General features: G+C 42.9%; 1 protein-coding gene across 6 annotated transcripts in view; it reads left to right on the forward strand.

Annotated features, from left to right (window-relative positions):
- Positions 1–16,333, forward strand: part of UBE3A (ubiquitin protein ligase E3A) — a 276,799-nt gene that overhangs the window by 181,253 nt on the left and 79,213 nt on the right. For all 6 annotated transcript variants that reach the window (XM_085622883.1, XM_085622887.1, XM_085622886.1 and 3 more), the window contains 2 exons: positions 1,659–1,803; positions 10,599–10,804. In XM_085622883.1, coding sequence (XP_085479009.1) covers positions 1,659–1,803; positions 10,599–10,804 — 351 coding nt within the window. The remainder of the gene's footprint in view (positions 1–1,658; positions 1,804–10,598; positions 10,805–16,333) is intronic.

Below are 16,333 nucleotides of genomic sequence, written 5' to 3' on the forward strand. Positions count from 1 at the left end.
ACATTAGGCCAAGCTGTCCTAAAAACTCTATTCCAAACTGCTGCAACTGATACAGGTGACCACCGCTAGGGGAGACACTGCTATATGGTCTATCCTTAGTGTGTGATCTGCAGCTCATATGCCTCGAACGGAATATGCTACTTACCAGTATGCATCTGTTCTTGGCATGTAGAGCTGCAGAGCCACACACGCCCACCCGCCTCCCCGGGACCTGTATCCGTTCCAGCATTGTCTTAATTAGACACTACACATGGACATCCTTTCTCTTTACTTCTTATACACCATCATTTCCCATCATGGCGAAAAACAATCTGAGGATGGAGTGGATGCCCATGCGCACTGTTGTCCAGGGGAGGAGTCACCAATCTCGTGACCAAAGACTTCTTCCGAAGACAACAACAACCTGCAATCATCCGAGCCCAACACCAGATGGCGATCTTATCCTTAGTGTGTGGCTCTGCAGCTCTACATGCCAAGAACAGATGCATACTGGTAAGTAGCATATTCCTTATCCCGCAAGCCTTTGTTCGTAAATTCACATGTACTTTCCTCATACTGTTCAATTTTAACAACTCACAGTGCACACAGCACATCACAGTAGTCTTACTCTGCACTTCACCTGCTGAGCGGAAAACCATCTAGGGCAGAGTGGGTGCCTATTTGCATTCTGGACTAAGGGAGTTGTCACAGCACATCTTTTGTCTCTAATCTTCTTTGTATTGTCTGAGCCCAACACTAAGTGGCAAGAGCATGCAGAGCATGTGAATCTACACCACTACATGCTATGAACAGATACTTACAGGGTAAGATTTCCTAGTCTCTGATTTGCACTAACATTGAAAAGATTTTGTTTACATCTTCCAAACATACCTGCTTGTTCTATCAAAATTATATGAAATGGTTCATTTATTTTTATTGCAGGTAAATGGCTGCCATGCTTGCAATGCAGCATGTTTTTTCCCCATGTATTTTTATAGCGTATGCTTGTAGTGAAAAAAAGAGCTAACCATCGCACCAGTTTGTCAGGTCCATACTTGTTAGCTTTGCCAGTGTTTGTTTTTATTTCATTATAGAAAGGGATCACAGTATGGGCCACATGGCCTGCCATTCTTTATACAATTACCAGTATGCAGGTGTGACAGGGTAACAGTGTTGTAGAACATGCTCATATTGATGCTCTGGTTTGATCAAAGTTATCCCTGCATTATCTGCTTGGTAGTAGTTCCTCAGAGATCGCAACTGATCTCTGAGGAACTACTCAGTTCCTTAGACATCGTAACTGAATTTAAGTCTGAGGAAACGGTACTTCTGTGTAGTAGCATTGGTACTATTTGTCACAGGTTGTCTTTGATTGCTAGCATGTGTGCACCTTTTATGTCTATCCTCTTGCCTTACTGATGCTCTTACAGTTATATGTAAAGGGAAGAGATGATTGGGTAAGACTGTTAATGTGCATCTTGAAATACCTGCCTTCTAATGTTAAGTGTGGGTTAGAGTCTGACTCTGGTGCTGGGTATTTCCATAGTTGGTAGAAGGAGACTACCATCTATGCTATGGGTGAGTATAATTGTAAGTAATTGATCTTCTCTTTTCTAAGAGTATATCAGTTTCAAATTGCGATGTAATCTATTAACAGTTGTCTATTGTTTATGTAATAGTTAGAAATGATTGCCATGGAAAATCCCGCTGACTTGAAGAAGCAGTTATATGTAGAGTTTGAGGGAGAACAAGGGGTGGATGAAGGAGGAGTTTCCAAAGAGTTTTTTCAGTTGGTTGTGGAAGAAATCTTCAATCCAGATATAGGTAAGCAGTTTTCACATTTTTACTGACTCAGTAATGATCTATATTTGCCTTCTGTCTTCAATCCTGAAAATGCATTGTAAATGTGTCCTCTGTCTGCAATCCTAAAAGTGCATGGTAAAATTGCACTCATTACATAAATATCGTGTAGTTTATCATTGCAGTAAAATGTCCGTTGTTAAAATTTGCTAGAAGGGTTATATAAACAGGCTGATTTATAATGATTGTGTGCAGATCACGTTCATTTCATGTGGTGTGAAAAAAGGAGTGTGTACAGCTAACAAAAAAATTGCTTTTAATAAGTTATACTCTACTCCCTTGGAACAACCAATCCACTGTGACTAGTGAGGTATTTTCCACTACGTACCCTTCATTAATCCAATAGGCCACTAGTTTGTGTCAAATTTATGCATTTCATATTTTGTTTTGTGTTCATATGAGGTGTTTCTTCATCTGGGCAAATTTGCCAGCAATTATATTTGTTTTCACTGTAAAATGTTTCAAACAGTCCTACGGCTGTGCATCCTCCTCATACCACTGGATTTGTCGTAAGCCAGTAGTATAAATTTTGTTCAGCCTTTATCTGGGCACAGGTTTGACGAATACTAACCTGCATGAATAAAAACACACATCACTGTTAAAAATCCGAAAGAGCTACACAATAGTCTTCTCTTTCCCCTGAATAATCATGGGGAATACTCATTGGCACAACTGGTACTAGTCAAGGAGTGTTTTTTTCCCCTCAAAACTGATTCATCCGGACCTACCATACAACAGCAACATTGCATCCAATTGGCGTTTACAGAGATTTTTGTTGCTCCTCTTCTAGATTTGGAGCCGGATTAATAAAGAAGAATTTTCAAAGAATGCCTGCAAAAACTCGTGGATTGTCTGTTGCCCTTCCCACCCGTTCTCTCTCCTGGTGGCTTATTTGCCCTATTCAGATCAATATAAAATGCCACACATCCATGTGGCAGAGATGCCTCTTTGTCGACATTAGTTCTTTTATTGTGCAGTGCCAATTACTCCAAGGATGATGATGATGTTGGTTAAGCTGCCCCATCCGCAGTCACAGATCAGCCATTGTGTTTGGCAGAATTAACACTGTAAAATTCACCATGGAAAGTTGGCCAGCTTTCATTACATTTTTTGCCCAGAATCCTGGGAAACACCCATTGTTAGTTGGGGTGATAAGCGCCTTAAGCTCTTTTCAGTGTTGGAAATTACATTGGTCAACATTGTCATTATCTTAATTTCTGCCAGTGGTTTCCTTCCCCATCTCCATGCAGTAGCCCCACCCCTTTGGCGGAGAAGCAACTTCCACGGTGCAGCCTTAAAGTGCAGTAGATTGTTTCATGCCAGTGTGGCAGAGTACATAAGTCTGGAACAATGTCCTAGGTTAATTCGACCTGCAAGACTGTACATCATCCTATTTGTGTCTCTGCTTTGTAGTACACTTTGGAATGTCTTGGTCGCATCCTCTTTAACTATTTCTACTCATGTGTTCTCCTCACTGCTTAAATCTGTGAAGTTAAGATCCAGCTTTCTTTTCCCCCGTTTGTGCTTCACTTTTTTTGTCTCATACGCAATACCATTGCACACATTTTGCTGCAATATAAATTGAATACAGAACTGCACACAATACTATACACTTACAGGCTGCTGCAACAGATTGATAATTTCAAAAAACGGAGATCAAGGAAAGCTAATGATGTTATGGCTCTTGTATTTATAATAGGCGCTGGGGTAGGCCATGTGTTTATAATCAGACTTTTTTCTGCACAGTTGAGCTATTTTTTGGTAGAAAACTATCGGAAAATGAGAAACCGTGCATTTAACAAACCTGTCCTATTGGATTTTTTGCCCATCTTTTTTATACTGTTAAGCTATCCGATGTTCGTTTTTTTTTTTTATTATAAATTTAACATCTCGCACATCTAAATGGCTGCTTTGGATTTCATGGATCAGAGAACCTATGTACTTCAAGACATTAGCAGATTAAGCAACACTAGAATGAGGATATCTGCTCCGAACAATACTGCTCACTAAAATTGAGGGTTTTTCTGACTTCACAGTCACATAAGCTAACTTGACAAGTGGAGCCATTTCTTTTGCTTCCTAGAAAGAGTACATAATTGAAGAATACTCTGTTGCTGTACTTTACATAATTGAGGCAGTGAACAAATCTATTCACCATGCCTTTTAAGGGTGATAGTGCCAGAGAGAACAGGTTTTATTTTGTGTTATCCAATCAGAAGTCATACTAATCATGCATCACAAACGTTTGGGCAGATTGGCTTAGTGAGCAAGCTTGTTACCACACTCTATTCCAACTAATGTATTCATCTTTATCTATTGACATTTCTGTTTAAGACATTTTGTGTTGAGTCTTGGGTCTCACAGGGGTGTAGGAGAAACGCTAGTTACTGACTATATTCTGCAGTGGCTGCCCTTCTGATGGATTGGTATTATCCAGTGATGCTTGTATCCTTGTCCCTCCACTATCTCATGTTTCAATATTTACAGTACATGGTAAAGTTGTCTCTTAAGGCTTCTCATATATTCCTAGTGACTTTTCTGTTTGTGCCAAGTAAGTTATTTTACATCTTACAAGTGTTTCTCTGTCTTGGAAATGTTGTTTGACTGACTCCTAGGAACAGTCATGTCGTGGAATCACCGGAGACCTTCCTTCATGCAGAGTGAAACTGACTTGTTCTTTATGTTGCCGAAATGGACGCAATACACATTGCTGTAAAGTCTAATCAAATATGTACACTATGATGCAAAGATAAAGTGGAAACGTATGGTATCCTTTTGCTGAGATCTCATATCCTGTGGTAACTCACACTATTTGAGCTATAGTATCAATTCTCACAAAGGAATCTTGGTGCTCTCTCTCTCAACTGTCACTGTAAGAAGGGATCTTACTGGACTGGTCCTCCTGCCTGGAATGTGAACCTGTTTTGTCTGTGATGTTGAAGGCATTGTTTTCTGTGAAGAAGTCCTCATTAATATTCATAAACACAGAATAGTCCTGCAATCTGAGATGTGTGCCTACTTAAACAGGTGTAGATAATATTGGGACAGCCCTGAAGCTAAGAAAGTAATATATTTTCCAGTTGATTTTGGTCAAACTTAAACAGATAAGTAAGAGTCCTCTTAAGAGAATGTATGTAATTCTTTGCTAGAAATAGATTTTCATTTTACAAAGAGAAAATCGATGTGAAAGAAGTTTTCATATTTTTTTTCTGTTGCTGAGGATTGGAAGTTGCTGTTTTTGTGGCAAGCAAGTTCTTTGTTCTGATATTACTATTATAGCATAATGTAGCCTCTAATATTTGCTTTATGATTTGGTTGGGGTACTTAGCCTTGATTATATTCTTTAAAATACTAACATCCTTCTGAAAGCAGTAATGCCATGCTTTTGCATTATTGTGAAGAATGTGTGTTTTCCAGATCTCTGCAAAGCTAATTTAGTTTATTCACATGCCTTAAGCACTACACACTTACAATCATTGTAGTCAGGACGGTTGCAGCACTTTCAAGCTTCCATAAATGCATTTCCTGATGTGCCTCACAAAAACTGGAGCCATCTTTCCCTTCACATTCAGCAAGAAACGGCCTCTGGCTGTATCTCAGCATATAGACATATCATGGTATAAGCAGTTAATTCTGAACTCCAGGCTCTATTCCAGATCTATCCATCATTCATTTCACTCCTGACTAAGGTAATGCTTCTATAATTAGATAGTACATAGTTGAACAGGAGGCAAGGGTGAGCCAATTAAGAAGAGGAGCTGCAGTCATATAGGGACATAAAAAAATGGAGATGCAATGCTGCAAGAAGTTGCACCTATAACAAATGCCAAAGAAATTGATTTTTGATGAGTGAGTGTAGAAAGAGATTTTTAAGAGGAGGAATCCGACTACGGTGTTATAAATTATTAAATAGAGAGTCTGAACAATCAAGTCTCTGGTTGACTTTGCCATGACTGCAATGAGTTGACTCAGACCAACCGGCTGGACTTTTGTTGTGCTGCTGGCTTGGGTGGGACTATGTCCCCCAGCATTCTCCCTGGTGCAAATTGAATGTCGGGCCGCCCGCTTGCCATATGCGGTATCCAGCGCTTAAAAGCGCTCAAACTCCCGTAGCGCAGGTCAACTGGCTGGACTTTTGTTGTGCTGCTGGCTGGCGTGGAACTACATCCCCCAGTATTCTCTCTAGTGCAAATTGAAGGTGGGGTCTCCTGCTTGCGACACACCACATCCAGTGCTTAAAAGCGCTCTGAAGCTCCAGCAGCGTGGGACACTTTCTGGCGCGTGCCCAGGCAAAGACTGGTCCATCTTAGCTCGGAACCGGCTGGGCCATCCCCCTTAGTTTCTGCTTTGAAGGTACAGTTTGGGTACTCTCAAGTCTTATTTGAAATTGTTTTTGCACATTGAGCTGGTTAGCTGCCTCGCCTGCTCTGATTTGTTTGTTTGAGTTTATCTATTCATCTGTCTCGGGGACAGAACAAATTGTTGGGGTTAATTCCATTTCTACTCCTCCTATAAAATGTACCTCTATTGATCGTGTGCTCGAAAGAGCCATGGGGGTCATTAGCATGAAAATTGCTCTTACTGGGCAAAGGCTTTCAGTGAACTTGGGTACTGCTTCCCCAGGAATGCCTTTGACAGATATTATTTTTGGGCCCCTGGTGGTTATGCATGACAATTCTACCACACCAATCTCCGTTTTTACTGCTTCAACTGAGGTTTCCAACTCTGTATTCTTAGTAGCACACAATACTGATAGACCCAACCCTGCACCCACCAGGAAACTCAAGAGAGGTACTCTCATTACGCATAATGCTAATACCACCAAAGCATCTCCGGCATACTTTATGTTGGTTATGGGGACGGAAGTCTTTCTACCTTTCCAACTCCCCAACAGGAGTTGCAGGAACCTCAAACCTGAGTCCACAATTTATGGAACGTTTCATGCCGGGTTGTTTCGAGAATCTCAAAGCATTCTTGAGTGCTAAACTTTCCTGTTTAATTTCTTGTCTTGAATCTATTCAAGCACAATGTGCGGCACTAACGAGTTCACTTCATCCAAAAGTTACTGACCATATCTCTCATTTAAGAGATCCACAGGTATCTGCTCCGCAGCTCCCCCAGGAGATTCCTCCTGTCCCTACTCCTATCCCCCTGTGGGCGGTCAGAATGCTGGTCACAGGAAACAACTTAGGCAACCTGCTCCGGTGTCGCCCAGCCAAGTCCTTAGGTCATCATTCCATTTAGGTAGAGAGGAAGTTTTGGTGCCACGAGTAACTTACTGAGGACGGGGCATTTGAACTGTGAGCTAACTTTAATTTCCCACCAGTTCATAGTTAATCTTCCTCCTGCCTCTATGCAATTGTTCTTATCAGGGTTCCCCCTCTGCATAGTGGGCAGAAGGAATCCAACGAGGATTTGTACAACAAGACCTTAGTTTGGCTCGTTTGCTACAGAGGGCTGTCTTTCCACTTTGATAAAGACATTTTGATGACCCATAGTTGTGGTGGGATTGAGCCGGGCTCAGTTGATACACTAGGAGACTGTGTGATAGTGAATTTGAATATCTGTTTCTGGTGCATAGTCTCCTGTTTGGGCCTAGAAGCTGCACCGTAACGTAGAGTAATAATACCTAGGTCCCATTAGGCTGTTTCTACAAACCTAGTGTATTTTATCTATAGACAAATGCTCATAACCTGGAATCTTCGGTAACCCAGTCCAACAAGGAAGTGAGGAATCGGCAATCTTTGCCACTCTCTTTGCAGCAAGCTCCGTTAAAGGTAGGGCTGGCAGTTCTTACCCCCAAGCAATGAGATTATATTGTAATCCCCACTGCAAACCGTTTTGAAAACTTTTCCAGCCCAGACTGACATTCTACTGGTACCAGACAGGACATTTTAACTGCTGACAAACCGCAAACTCTGGCCATTAAGAAGGGTCCTTTGGGGAAAAGTATGACTCATCCCTTCACTCTTCTGAGCTGGAATATTGTAGGACTCAAAGCCAAAATGACCAATCTGGTCTGGCTCGCCTATATCACTTCTTTGTAATCTTAAGAGGGCTTTGCCTGCTATTCTTGTCCCGCCATCCCCCCCTCATGTGGCAGAGCCAAGGGCGGCCTTTCAATCAAGATTAACCCGGGTCTACAAGTAGAAGAGACTACCATTGACTCCGGGAGCTCCACCTTCTGCATATTCAGGATGAACTGTCCCCTTTTAATTTGTATTTAATTAACTTTTACAACGGCAATTTCTCAAGTTGTGTGTGTTAATTTTACTCATTTGTTTACTTTCCTTTCAAATTTGCAGCAGTTAAGGGCTGGTGCAATGTACCAGCCGTATTATTTTTATGTGCGGACTTCAGTGCAAAATTGGCAGCTTACTCCTAGGTTAAATAGGCCGTTATATGAGGCATCATCCAGGGGGCAATGTGATGGAGGTGAGGAGCTGGGAAGACATATAGCTGCGCATGACAGTCTATTTTGTTGATCTGTTTAGAGGGGACGGGTTACTCACAGCCTCATACAGAGGACACGGTTCGGCCTCGTTCATCAACTATATGTTTGTGACGAGGCACCTTTTGGTTTGATTTTCTATGGCGGAGGTCTTTGAGACCGATTGGGGGACCGTGACTCTCTTTTAGCCACAGGCCATCTGCCAGTGAGCAAGATCAATAGTTCCACTGAGGTGGTCACTATTACCCAACATTCTAATGATGGCCTCAGGCTTAGCTGACATTTAAAGCAACCAGGGGATACACTGGCTACACTGTTGAAGAGACAACTTGGATTGTTCCTCAGTTGTCTGTTAGATATAAGAGGGGACGCTATCTTAGCTAATTATGAAAACTTAAGCGAGGGCACCAGACAATTTTTGTCGAAGCCTTTTCGGTTTAACCAGGGGGGCCCCCTGGTGGCTTGATGGACACTGTTCGGCAGCCAGCTGTAGGGTAAGGAAGGCCCTTATAGCTAGCCCAAAAGACTGAGACGAGGTTAAAGTAGCACAGAAGCTTTAAAAGAACACCTTGAAGGCAAGGAAGGATGCAATGCATAGGAGGCATTGGGAGCTCCTAAAACATGCTGTAATAGCCAAAAAACAGCAAGATGTTCTTGGACACATCAAAGAAGATTAAGCAGAGGAATGCCCCGCAAAGCCCACTATAGTGTTGTAACGTGTTTGGGCCTGAGTGGGTCTCACATTTTAGTGCCATCTACCACTTGGAGGAAAAGAAGAGTCTGGGGGAACTTTTGCAGGGCAGATTATCCCATTGTGCACCATTTTATGTATCCTTTCCGAAAGTGGAGATTGCTATTTGGCAAAGCTCAGTGGGAAAGCCCCTGGACCAGAGGGGGTATCGTTGTACCTTTATTAGGTTAATTTGATTTGTGGGGACACCTCATTACCAATGCTTTGACGACTCTGAGCAATAATTTTCCTCGCTCATGGGCTTTTATCTACTATCATGCCCGTTTTATTTTTTAAGAAAAGGGGGATCGTATCTCGCATGAATGTTATCGCCCCACCTTCCTCATTTATAGCACGGTGAAATTAATTGGCAGTGTAGATTTTCATCACCTTACATCATGGGCCAAAGGTGGTAATCCTCTGTCCCTTCCAATTTGGCTTTGGAGGGATATGCTCCACCTTGCCCATGTGATGCTTTAGCAGACCAAACCATGCTATATTTCATATTTTTTTGCAAAATATTTAATTCTTTTTTCTCAAACCCATATTAAATTCTCAAGGGCACCGGAATGTAGGGAAGAGTTATTTTAACTCCAGTTACTACATAGCTCTGACGTTTGTTTCAGGGTCAGTTCGTTTCTCAGAGCTGCAGTGAGATGTCCGATATCCATGGAAGGTTAGTTCCCTGGACGTGGATTGTTCTCTAGAAACGGACTATTCTTAATGATTGCAGGTTGCATCACTGCTAGATTTTGAGTTGTAGTTTTATTGCTGATTTAAAAGCTTATATTTCATCTCAAACCGTTTGGCTGGTTTTGTACTTAACTGCTGTTTTTATAATGTATTTAGGATTTTTGTGTGTTTTAATTGGATATTTCACTATTTTTGGATGTCTTTTATGGCGACATTTGGCCAAATAAAATGTTATTGATTGAATTGACTCAGTAGAGGATACTTATGGGATCATAGTGAGATGCAAGAAACTTGATATACTTTGATTCTATCTTGTAAATGTTGTATATAAAGTGTGGAGAACTTTGAAAGTGATTTTTGGTTCTGTGGGGAGTTAGTGAATGTTGTAGCATGCTTTAAAAGTACAGTCCCAACAGGATCCTCCTAAAAAGCCTAGGCTCTTGAGTTTTGAGGAGATTTCACCTTTTTTAACCAATTCCTTTGAATACTAAAGCAAATTAGGTTGCTTTAGAACAAGAACCTCTTTAGATATTTTTTTACCTGTAACAATTTTTTTTTTTTTAAATAGATACATACGTGTGAATCGTTTTTTTGCACTCTGCAGTGTCATCATGAATTGTAGTGCATGATGGTGCTGTGTTCTTTAAATTGTTTGAAGCTGCATGCACTGCTTGTCTTGTAGTCTTCACACGTATTGTCTGCTTTAGAGTGACTGTCCGCGCTCAACACTGCTGTAGTGTGAGTATATGAACCTTTGGAAAAAAAAATTTAAAATGTTGCTTCGGGTCAGTGTACTTTTAATACTTTTTATGTATACCAGCTTGACAAGCTTTTATTTTTGATGCACTAATTTTATTCTATGATCCTGTCTTTATTTACTTATAGGTATGTTCACCTACGACGAAGTAACAAAACTATTTTGGTTTAACCCATCATCTTTTGAAACCGAGGGTCAGTTTACTCTGATTGGCATAGTCCTGGGTCTAGCTATTTACAATAACTGTATACTGGACGTACATTTTCCTATGGTTGTATACAGGAAACTTATGGGCAAAAAAGGAACTTTCCGTGATCTAGCAGACTCCCACCCAGTAAGTTCATTATTTTGAACATTCTATTTATATTGTATTATTCATTTTCTTAGTATAAATAAGTAAACAATATTGCATGCCATAATAGACTCTATTACTAAAATTACAATTTTACCTGGTTGTAGGCTTCATTTAGGTTTTTTATTCCTTTTGGCGCTTGTGCAATTATAAACCTGCATTTTTCTTCCTGTGGGCTTGGCCTCCCCAATCACTTGTAGTTGTACGTTTTATAGCGTGAACCACATCATAAAAATGTTGGATAATTTGAAGTAACTAATTATTCTGTGTTTAGTCTATGATCTGTCACTGAATACATTTTTAGCACTTCACCTCACCCCAAAAAAGTGCTGCTCTCTACTGAAGGACAATTATCCTGAAACATGTGTCTAGAGATACACAGCACTGGCTGCACCAACAAGGGTGAAAAACTAAAGCCTGACACTGAAGAAAGTGTTCTCATGCACTGCATTTATTATGATGCTTCGGGGCAAACTGAGTGCTGGAGTGTGAGGCAGTGTGCGCCCACCCACCTCCCATCATTCGAATGTCTGTGTTCTGATGGATACTTCTAACCACAGATTCCTCAGATATAGATTATTCCCAGGCTCCAGACTGGATCCAGGTTTTTTTTCCCAGCAGTGCTTCCTGTGTTCCGGCAGGTGGTGCCATATGGCTATTTGGAGACTACATACCACCCAGGAAATAATGTAGCAGAGCCACATATAAGTGCCTAATGTGCTGTTTGATATGGGTCTGTGGCACTGCTCTCAATATTTTTTTCCAAAAACTCTTAATTTAGTCAGGCAGTGTGCCAGAGAATATATCATAATTCAAGCCAGTGCCAGGGAGCAAATGTCAGTCATGAACCTAATCGATGTGTGGCTCGGGTGCTTGGGCTCTCGTCACAACACAAAGTCATGCAATAAATGTGCCCGAAGGCAGTTTAGGAGTCTGGAGACGAACCTTTGTTTCCAGACAAAGGAAGAGGTTGTGTCTAAAACAGAGGTCTTGTCTTTGCTCCAAGTTGTGGTGCCAGTTTCTTCCTGCTCGAAGTCTTTCAGTAACTAAAAGTCAAAAATGCGCTATAAGCCCAGGGCCAGACCCAGTAACCAACTCTGGCCGTTCGCAAGAAGGGTTGGCTGGCCATGGGGGGGGCCTGGGCACAGGGCATGATGGCCCCCTCCTGTGCATGAACGAAAGACCTGCTGAGCAGGGAAATTGATTGAATATGATGGAAAACCTAGGATTTCACTGGAAAAAAAAAACGATTAAAGTGACATAGTTGAGTTTGATAGTGAAATCATAACTTACTTTAAAATATATATAGATATATATTCACTGAAAAAGCAAACGTTTCAGTGACGTTATAGTTTGGTGTTGAAATAACCCAAAAACTAAAATCAAGCGTCCACTGAAATTCACAAGTTTGTCCTAACTAGAACTTTCACCCCTGCCATGCCCCGCTTAAGACCTCACATATTACATCACTCATGACATGTTGCATAACGTCATTGGTGACATCACCGATAATGTATAAAATGACACCACTGGTGACTTCATCGATTGAATGTGACTGTTTACTGTATGCTTTTTTAACCGGCGAGAAGTTATTCAGCAAGCTACACCTAGACCCAATTTTCTATCACATCTGTAGTGCTAATACGCGTCATCTTTCGCTACATGCAGGACATGCAGCACATCTGTGAAGTCCACCCACGTTTAGTAGATATTATGATCTGTTTTTAGTGATATTGAGGTGCGTAAAAAATGTAATGGATCTGTACATATTAATGCAATCAGCAATGTATTAAACATTGAATACCATTAAAAAAGTGTTTGGTCATTATTTACGTTAATGAGACGTGCCTGTTAAATACCTCATCTGACATAGAATGTTAAGTCAACAGCTTCACGTCAATACATTAGCCAGTGTTAAGGCATGCACAACCATGTCCTATGGACAATGCTCCGTAGTATGTTAAATTACTCTACACATATTCCTGAAATGAGCAGAATGGCGTATGCCATTAGATCGGCGCTTACATTCATGCTGCAGCTTACAGTGTCTCTTAAATCGCTCATATATTATACATTTTACCGCAATGTATAATGGCTCAAAATTTTTATAGACCTTATGAAAATAAATATCTACACCTCATAAATCTCCAGCTTATATAGAAAGTGTCACTAGCACTACATGACAAATGTTTAACATCCGCATATACACAGAAGTCCACAATTGAATAACCTTGTTTAAATGAAGCTCTGCTTGCACTTAAAACTTCTCTGGTAGCTAAAGTGTGCACCATATAACTTTTACGATATTGATTCAGACTTGTCTCCAGTACTACACTGTTTCTATTTCATACACATGCACTTGTACATATACTCAATCTATGCTGTATGTGATTGTGGGCCCTTTACTACGTTTTTTTGTGTGGTGTTTTTAATGTTCTAGCCTTTTATAATTTGAGGAGCAGTAGGTTGGATGATATCATCAGTAATGTCATTTAAGATGTCTTACCTGATATTATTGATGTTATTAAGCAGGTCATGGGTGATGTAATGCATGAACATAAGCAATGCAAAGCAAGGGTGCAAGTTACTGTTGGCGCAGTAAACTGTAACTGGTGAATTTCTGTGGTTTATTTGATTTTTGAACATTAGTTTTTGGGTTCTATATATAATTATTTTCCCTTTTCTCACAGTGGTGTTTGCCACTTTGTAGTTAGGGTTAGGTCAGACTGTTCATGAGAAGAGAATTTGTATTCTTTTGCTAATGACTTTGGTGTTTTTTGTCAAAACTTCACAAAATATTAAAAAAAATAATTCTCCTCAGTGCCTTCATGGAAAGGTTTGGGGTGATCGTGAAGCATGGGCCGAGAAAAAGGGGAGGGGAAAGTCCCTTAGCATTTCCCCTCCCAGTTTCCCACAGAAACTTTAGACCGCGATACAGGGGGACAAAAATACTAAACAGAACCGCACCGAATCTGTCAGAAAGCTAGGTCTTCAATCAGGAAGCATCTCTTTTGTGAGTTCAGTTGTTTTCGAGAAATTACGGTTCAAAAGTTAATAATATATCCGCAGTCGCTCCTTCTGGAGACCCGCTATACCGCAAATTTCTTTTAAAAATTGAATATTCTGTTTGGCTGCGAGGTCATTTTTCCTCATCTGCAGCTTTGGTACCACAGGACTGAAGAATCTAATGGGCTGGTCGCAACCGAAATATTGCTGCTGCCATTTTAAGTACTTGGGGGACTTGGTCCCTGTGTCCCGCATTAAAAAAACAAATAATGAAAAACTGTGGGTGGGTGTATGTGGGGAGGGGGGTTTGAACGCCCATTGGGGTTGTTCTGCCCCAATGGGCTGAACAACCCCCATTGGGTAGTGAGGACTTTAGCTGTGCGTGACTGGATTTGCCTCCCGCAGTAGGTTTGGACCAGGATCAGGTCGCATGCTAGACCCTGATTCCAACCCTTTACAGTGCACATGCAAAATGTATGCTGAATTAGAGAGTTAGGTGAATATCATATTTTTTCAAAAAACACAAATTCAATGTAAAAACAAAGGCTGTGAATTTATAGTGGGATATGGCAATAAGGTTTGTTATAGTTATGGTCCGTAATAAGATCTAACTTTACGTTAAGAAAAAAATACCCTAGAAAGTCCCTGAAAAAAGCAAAGGTTAATTTGAAATTTTAGTTGGGTCTTGTAAAAATATGAAAACTATGGTTTAAAACCCAAAAAAAAAACATCTAAAAGAGACATGTTAGTGATAGATTCCTTACCTTAGAATATCCCCAGACGTCAGACTGGATCCGGAAAGTTTTGCTAGCAGTACCCCTGTACGTCAGTAGGTGGCGTTGTGCGGCTCCGCTTCCGTCGTTGGTGTCGTAAGTGCCGAGATGACGTCACGGAGACTACTTAGGCGCCACTCATGCGCACTGACGTCAGTTCTTTCTTTTTCCGCGCCAGAGCTCAGATCCGGTTAGAGCACGTTGTACCTTAGTCACTTTTTGACTACCCTTTTTGAGACTTTTTGTCTCCTGTACTCCTTGGTGCACGTAGGGATGCCTGGATTTAAGTCTTGTGGGGCCGGCCGTCGCAATATGTCGGTGCTGGACCCGCACAATGTCTGCCTCTACTGCCTGGAGACCGACCATGACTCCCGGTCCTGTCGGGAGTGTCGGGCCATGGCCCCGAAGGCCGAGAGGGAGCGGCGCCGGAAGCTGCTGGAGGTCCGGCACTCGTCCCAGCACAGTTCCAGGTCCAGGGATCGTTCCTGGGAACGCTCGCGGGGCCGCAGTCATCGCTCCTCGGATAAGAGATGACACAAAAAGGAGTCGAAGAAGCGAGTTCGCTCTCCGTCGTCCCCCGGTCGGTCCTCAGATGCGGACGAGGGGGACAGGGGTTCTGCCCCTGCTGCTCCTTTGGGGCCTGGGAGTCCCGTGGCCTACCCATCTTACCTGGGTCTGTTGGCGACTCCCGAACAGGTGCAAGAATTTCTTGCTACCATGGACCGCCTCTTTAGGCCTTGGGCTCCCGCCGGCGTGCCTTGGGGTCCTGTGGTCCCGTGTCCGGATCCTGTTGGGCCGCCTGCGGATCCTGCGCCGTTGCCACACGATCCAGCGCTGCCGGCCCCAGCGCCACCCTCAGCTCTGCCTCCGGCGCGGCAGTGGGTGCCATTCGTCCTGCTCTTGCCCAGGTTCCAGGACCATTTTCTTCCTGCCTGGGATCCGCATTGGAACGCGGCGCCGGCACAGCCCCGGCCGGGGCCGTTTCCGACGCAGTTTGTTCCTTTTCCGGCCCCATCTCTGCCGCCGCAGTCTGTTCCCCATGCGACAGAGGTGGAGGACGACTGGGAGGGGTCCGAGGACCCTCTTTCCCGTCAGTGTGACTCCGAGCAGGGCTGGGTGGACGACTTGGAGGATGCCGGCGACCTCGACGTCTCCTCTGACCCGGGGTTTGCCTCTCCCCTGCCTACCATGGAGGAGGGCGCCTCCTACACGATGGTGCTCCGTCGGGCTGCTGAGGTCCTCAACCTTGATCTCCCTACGGTGGCCTTCAAAACTAATCTCACGGAGGTGCTCCAGACGGAGCCCCTGCTCCCATTTAACGACGCCCTCACGGACGTCTTGTTGGGCACTTGATCGCTGCCAGCCACAGGGGGCCCTGTGGATATGAATGTTGCCAGGCGTCACCGCCCGGCGCCTGGTGATGCCGCTTTTCTGACCACCCATCCTACGCCCGAGAGGCTGGTTATCCAAGCCATCGTCTCCGAGTGCCTTTCCAACGGCTCCGCCGGATAAGGACTCTAAGAAGCTGGAACAGTTCGGTAAGTGGTTGTTCTCTTCGGCCAGCTTGGGGCTGTGGTCAGTGAACACCGCCTGCTTATTGGGCCGCTATTACCACGTGGTGTGGTACACAGTTGCATACGTGTTGCCTCAGTGTCCTGAAGAGACCCACGCTGTGCTGTCCCAAGCTGTTGCCGAGGGTAAGGATGCGGCTAAGTTTGCCATTCGGTGTGGT

Source organism: Triturus cristatus, chromosome 8 (assembly GCF_964204655.1).
Source record: "Triturus cristatus chromosome 8, aTriCri1.1, whole genome shotgun sequence".
NCBI lineage: Eukaryota > Metazoa > Chordata > Amphibia > Caudata > Salamandridae > Triturus > Triturus cristatus.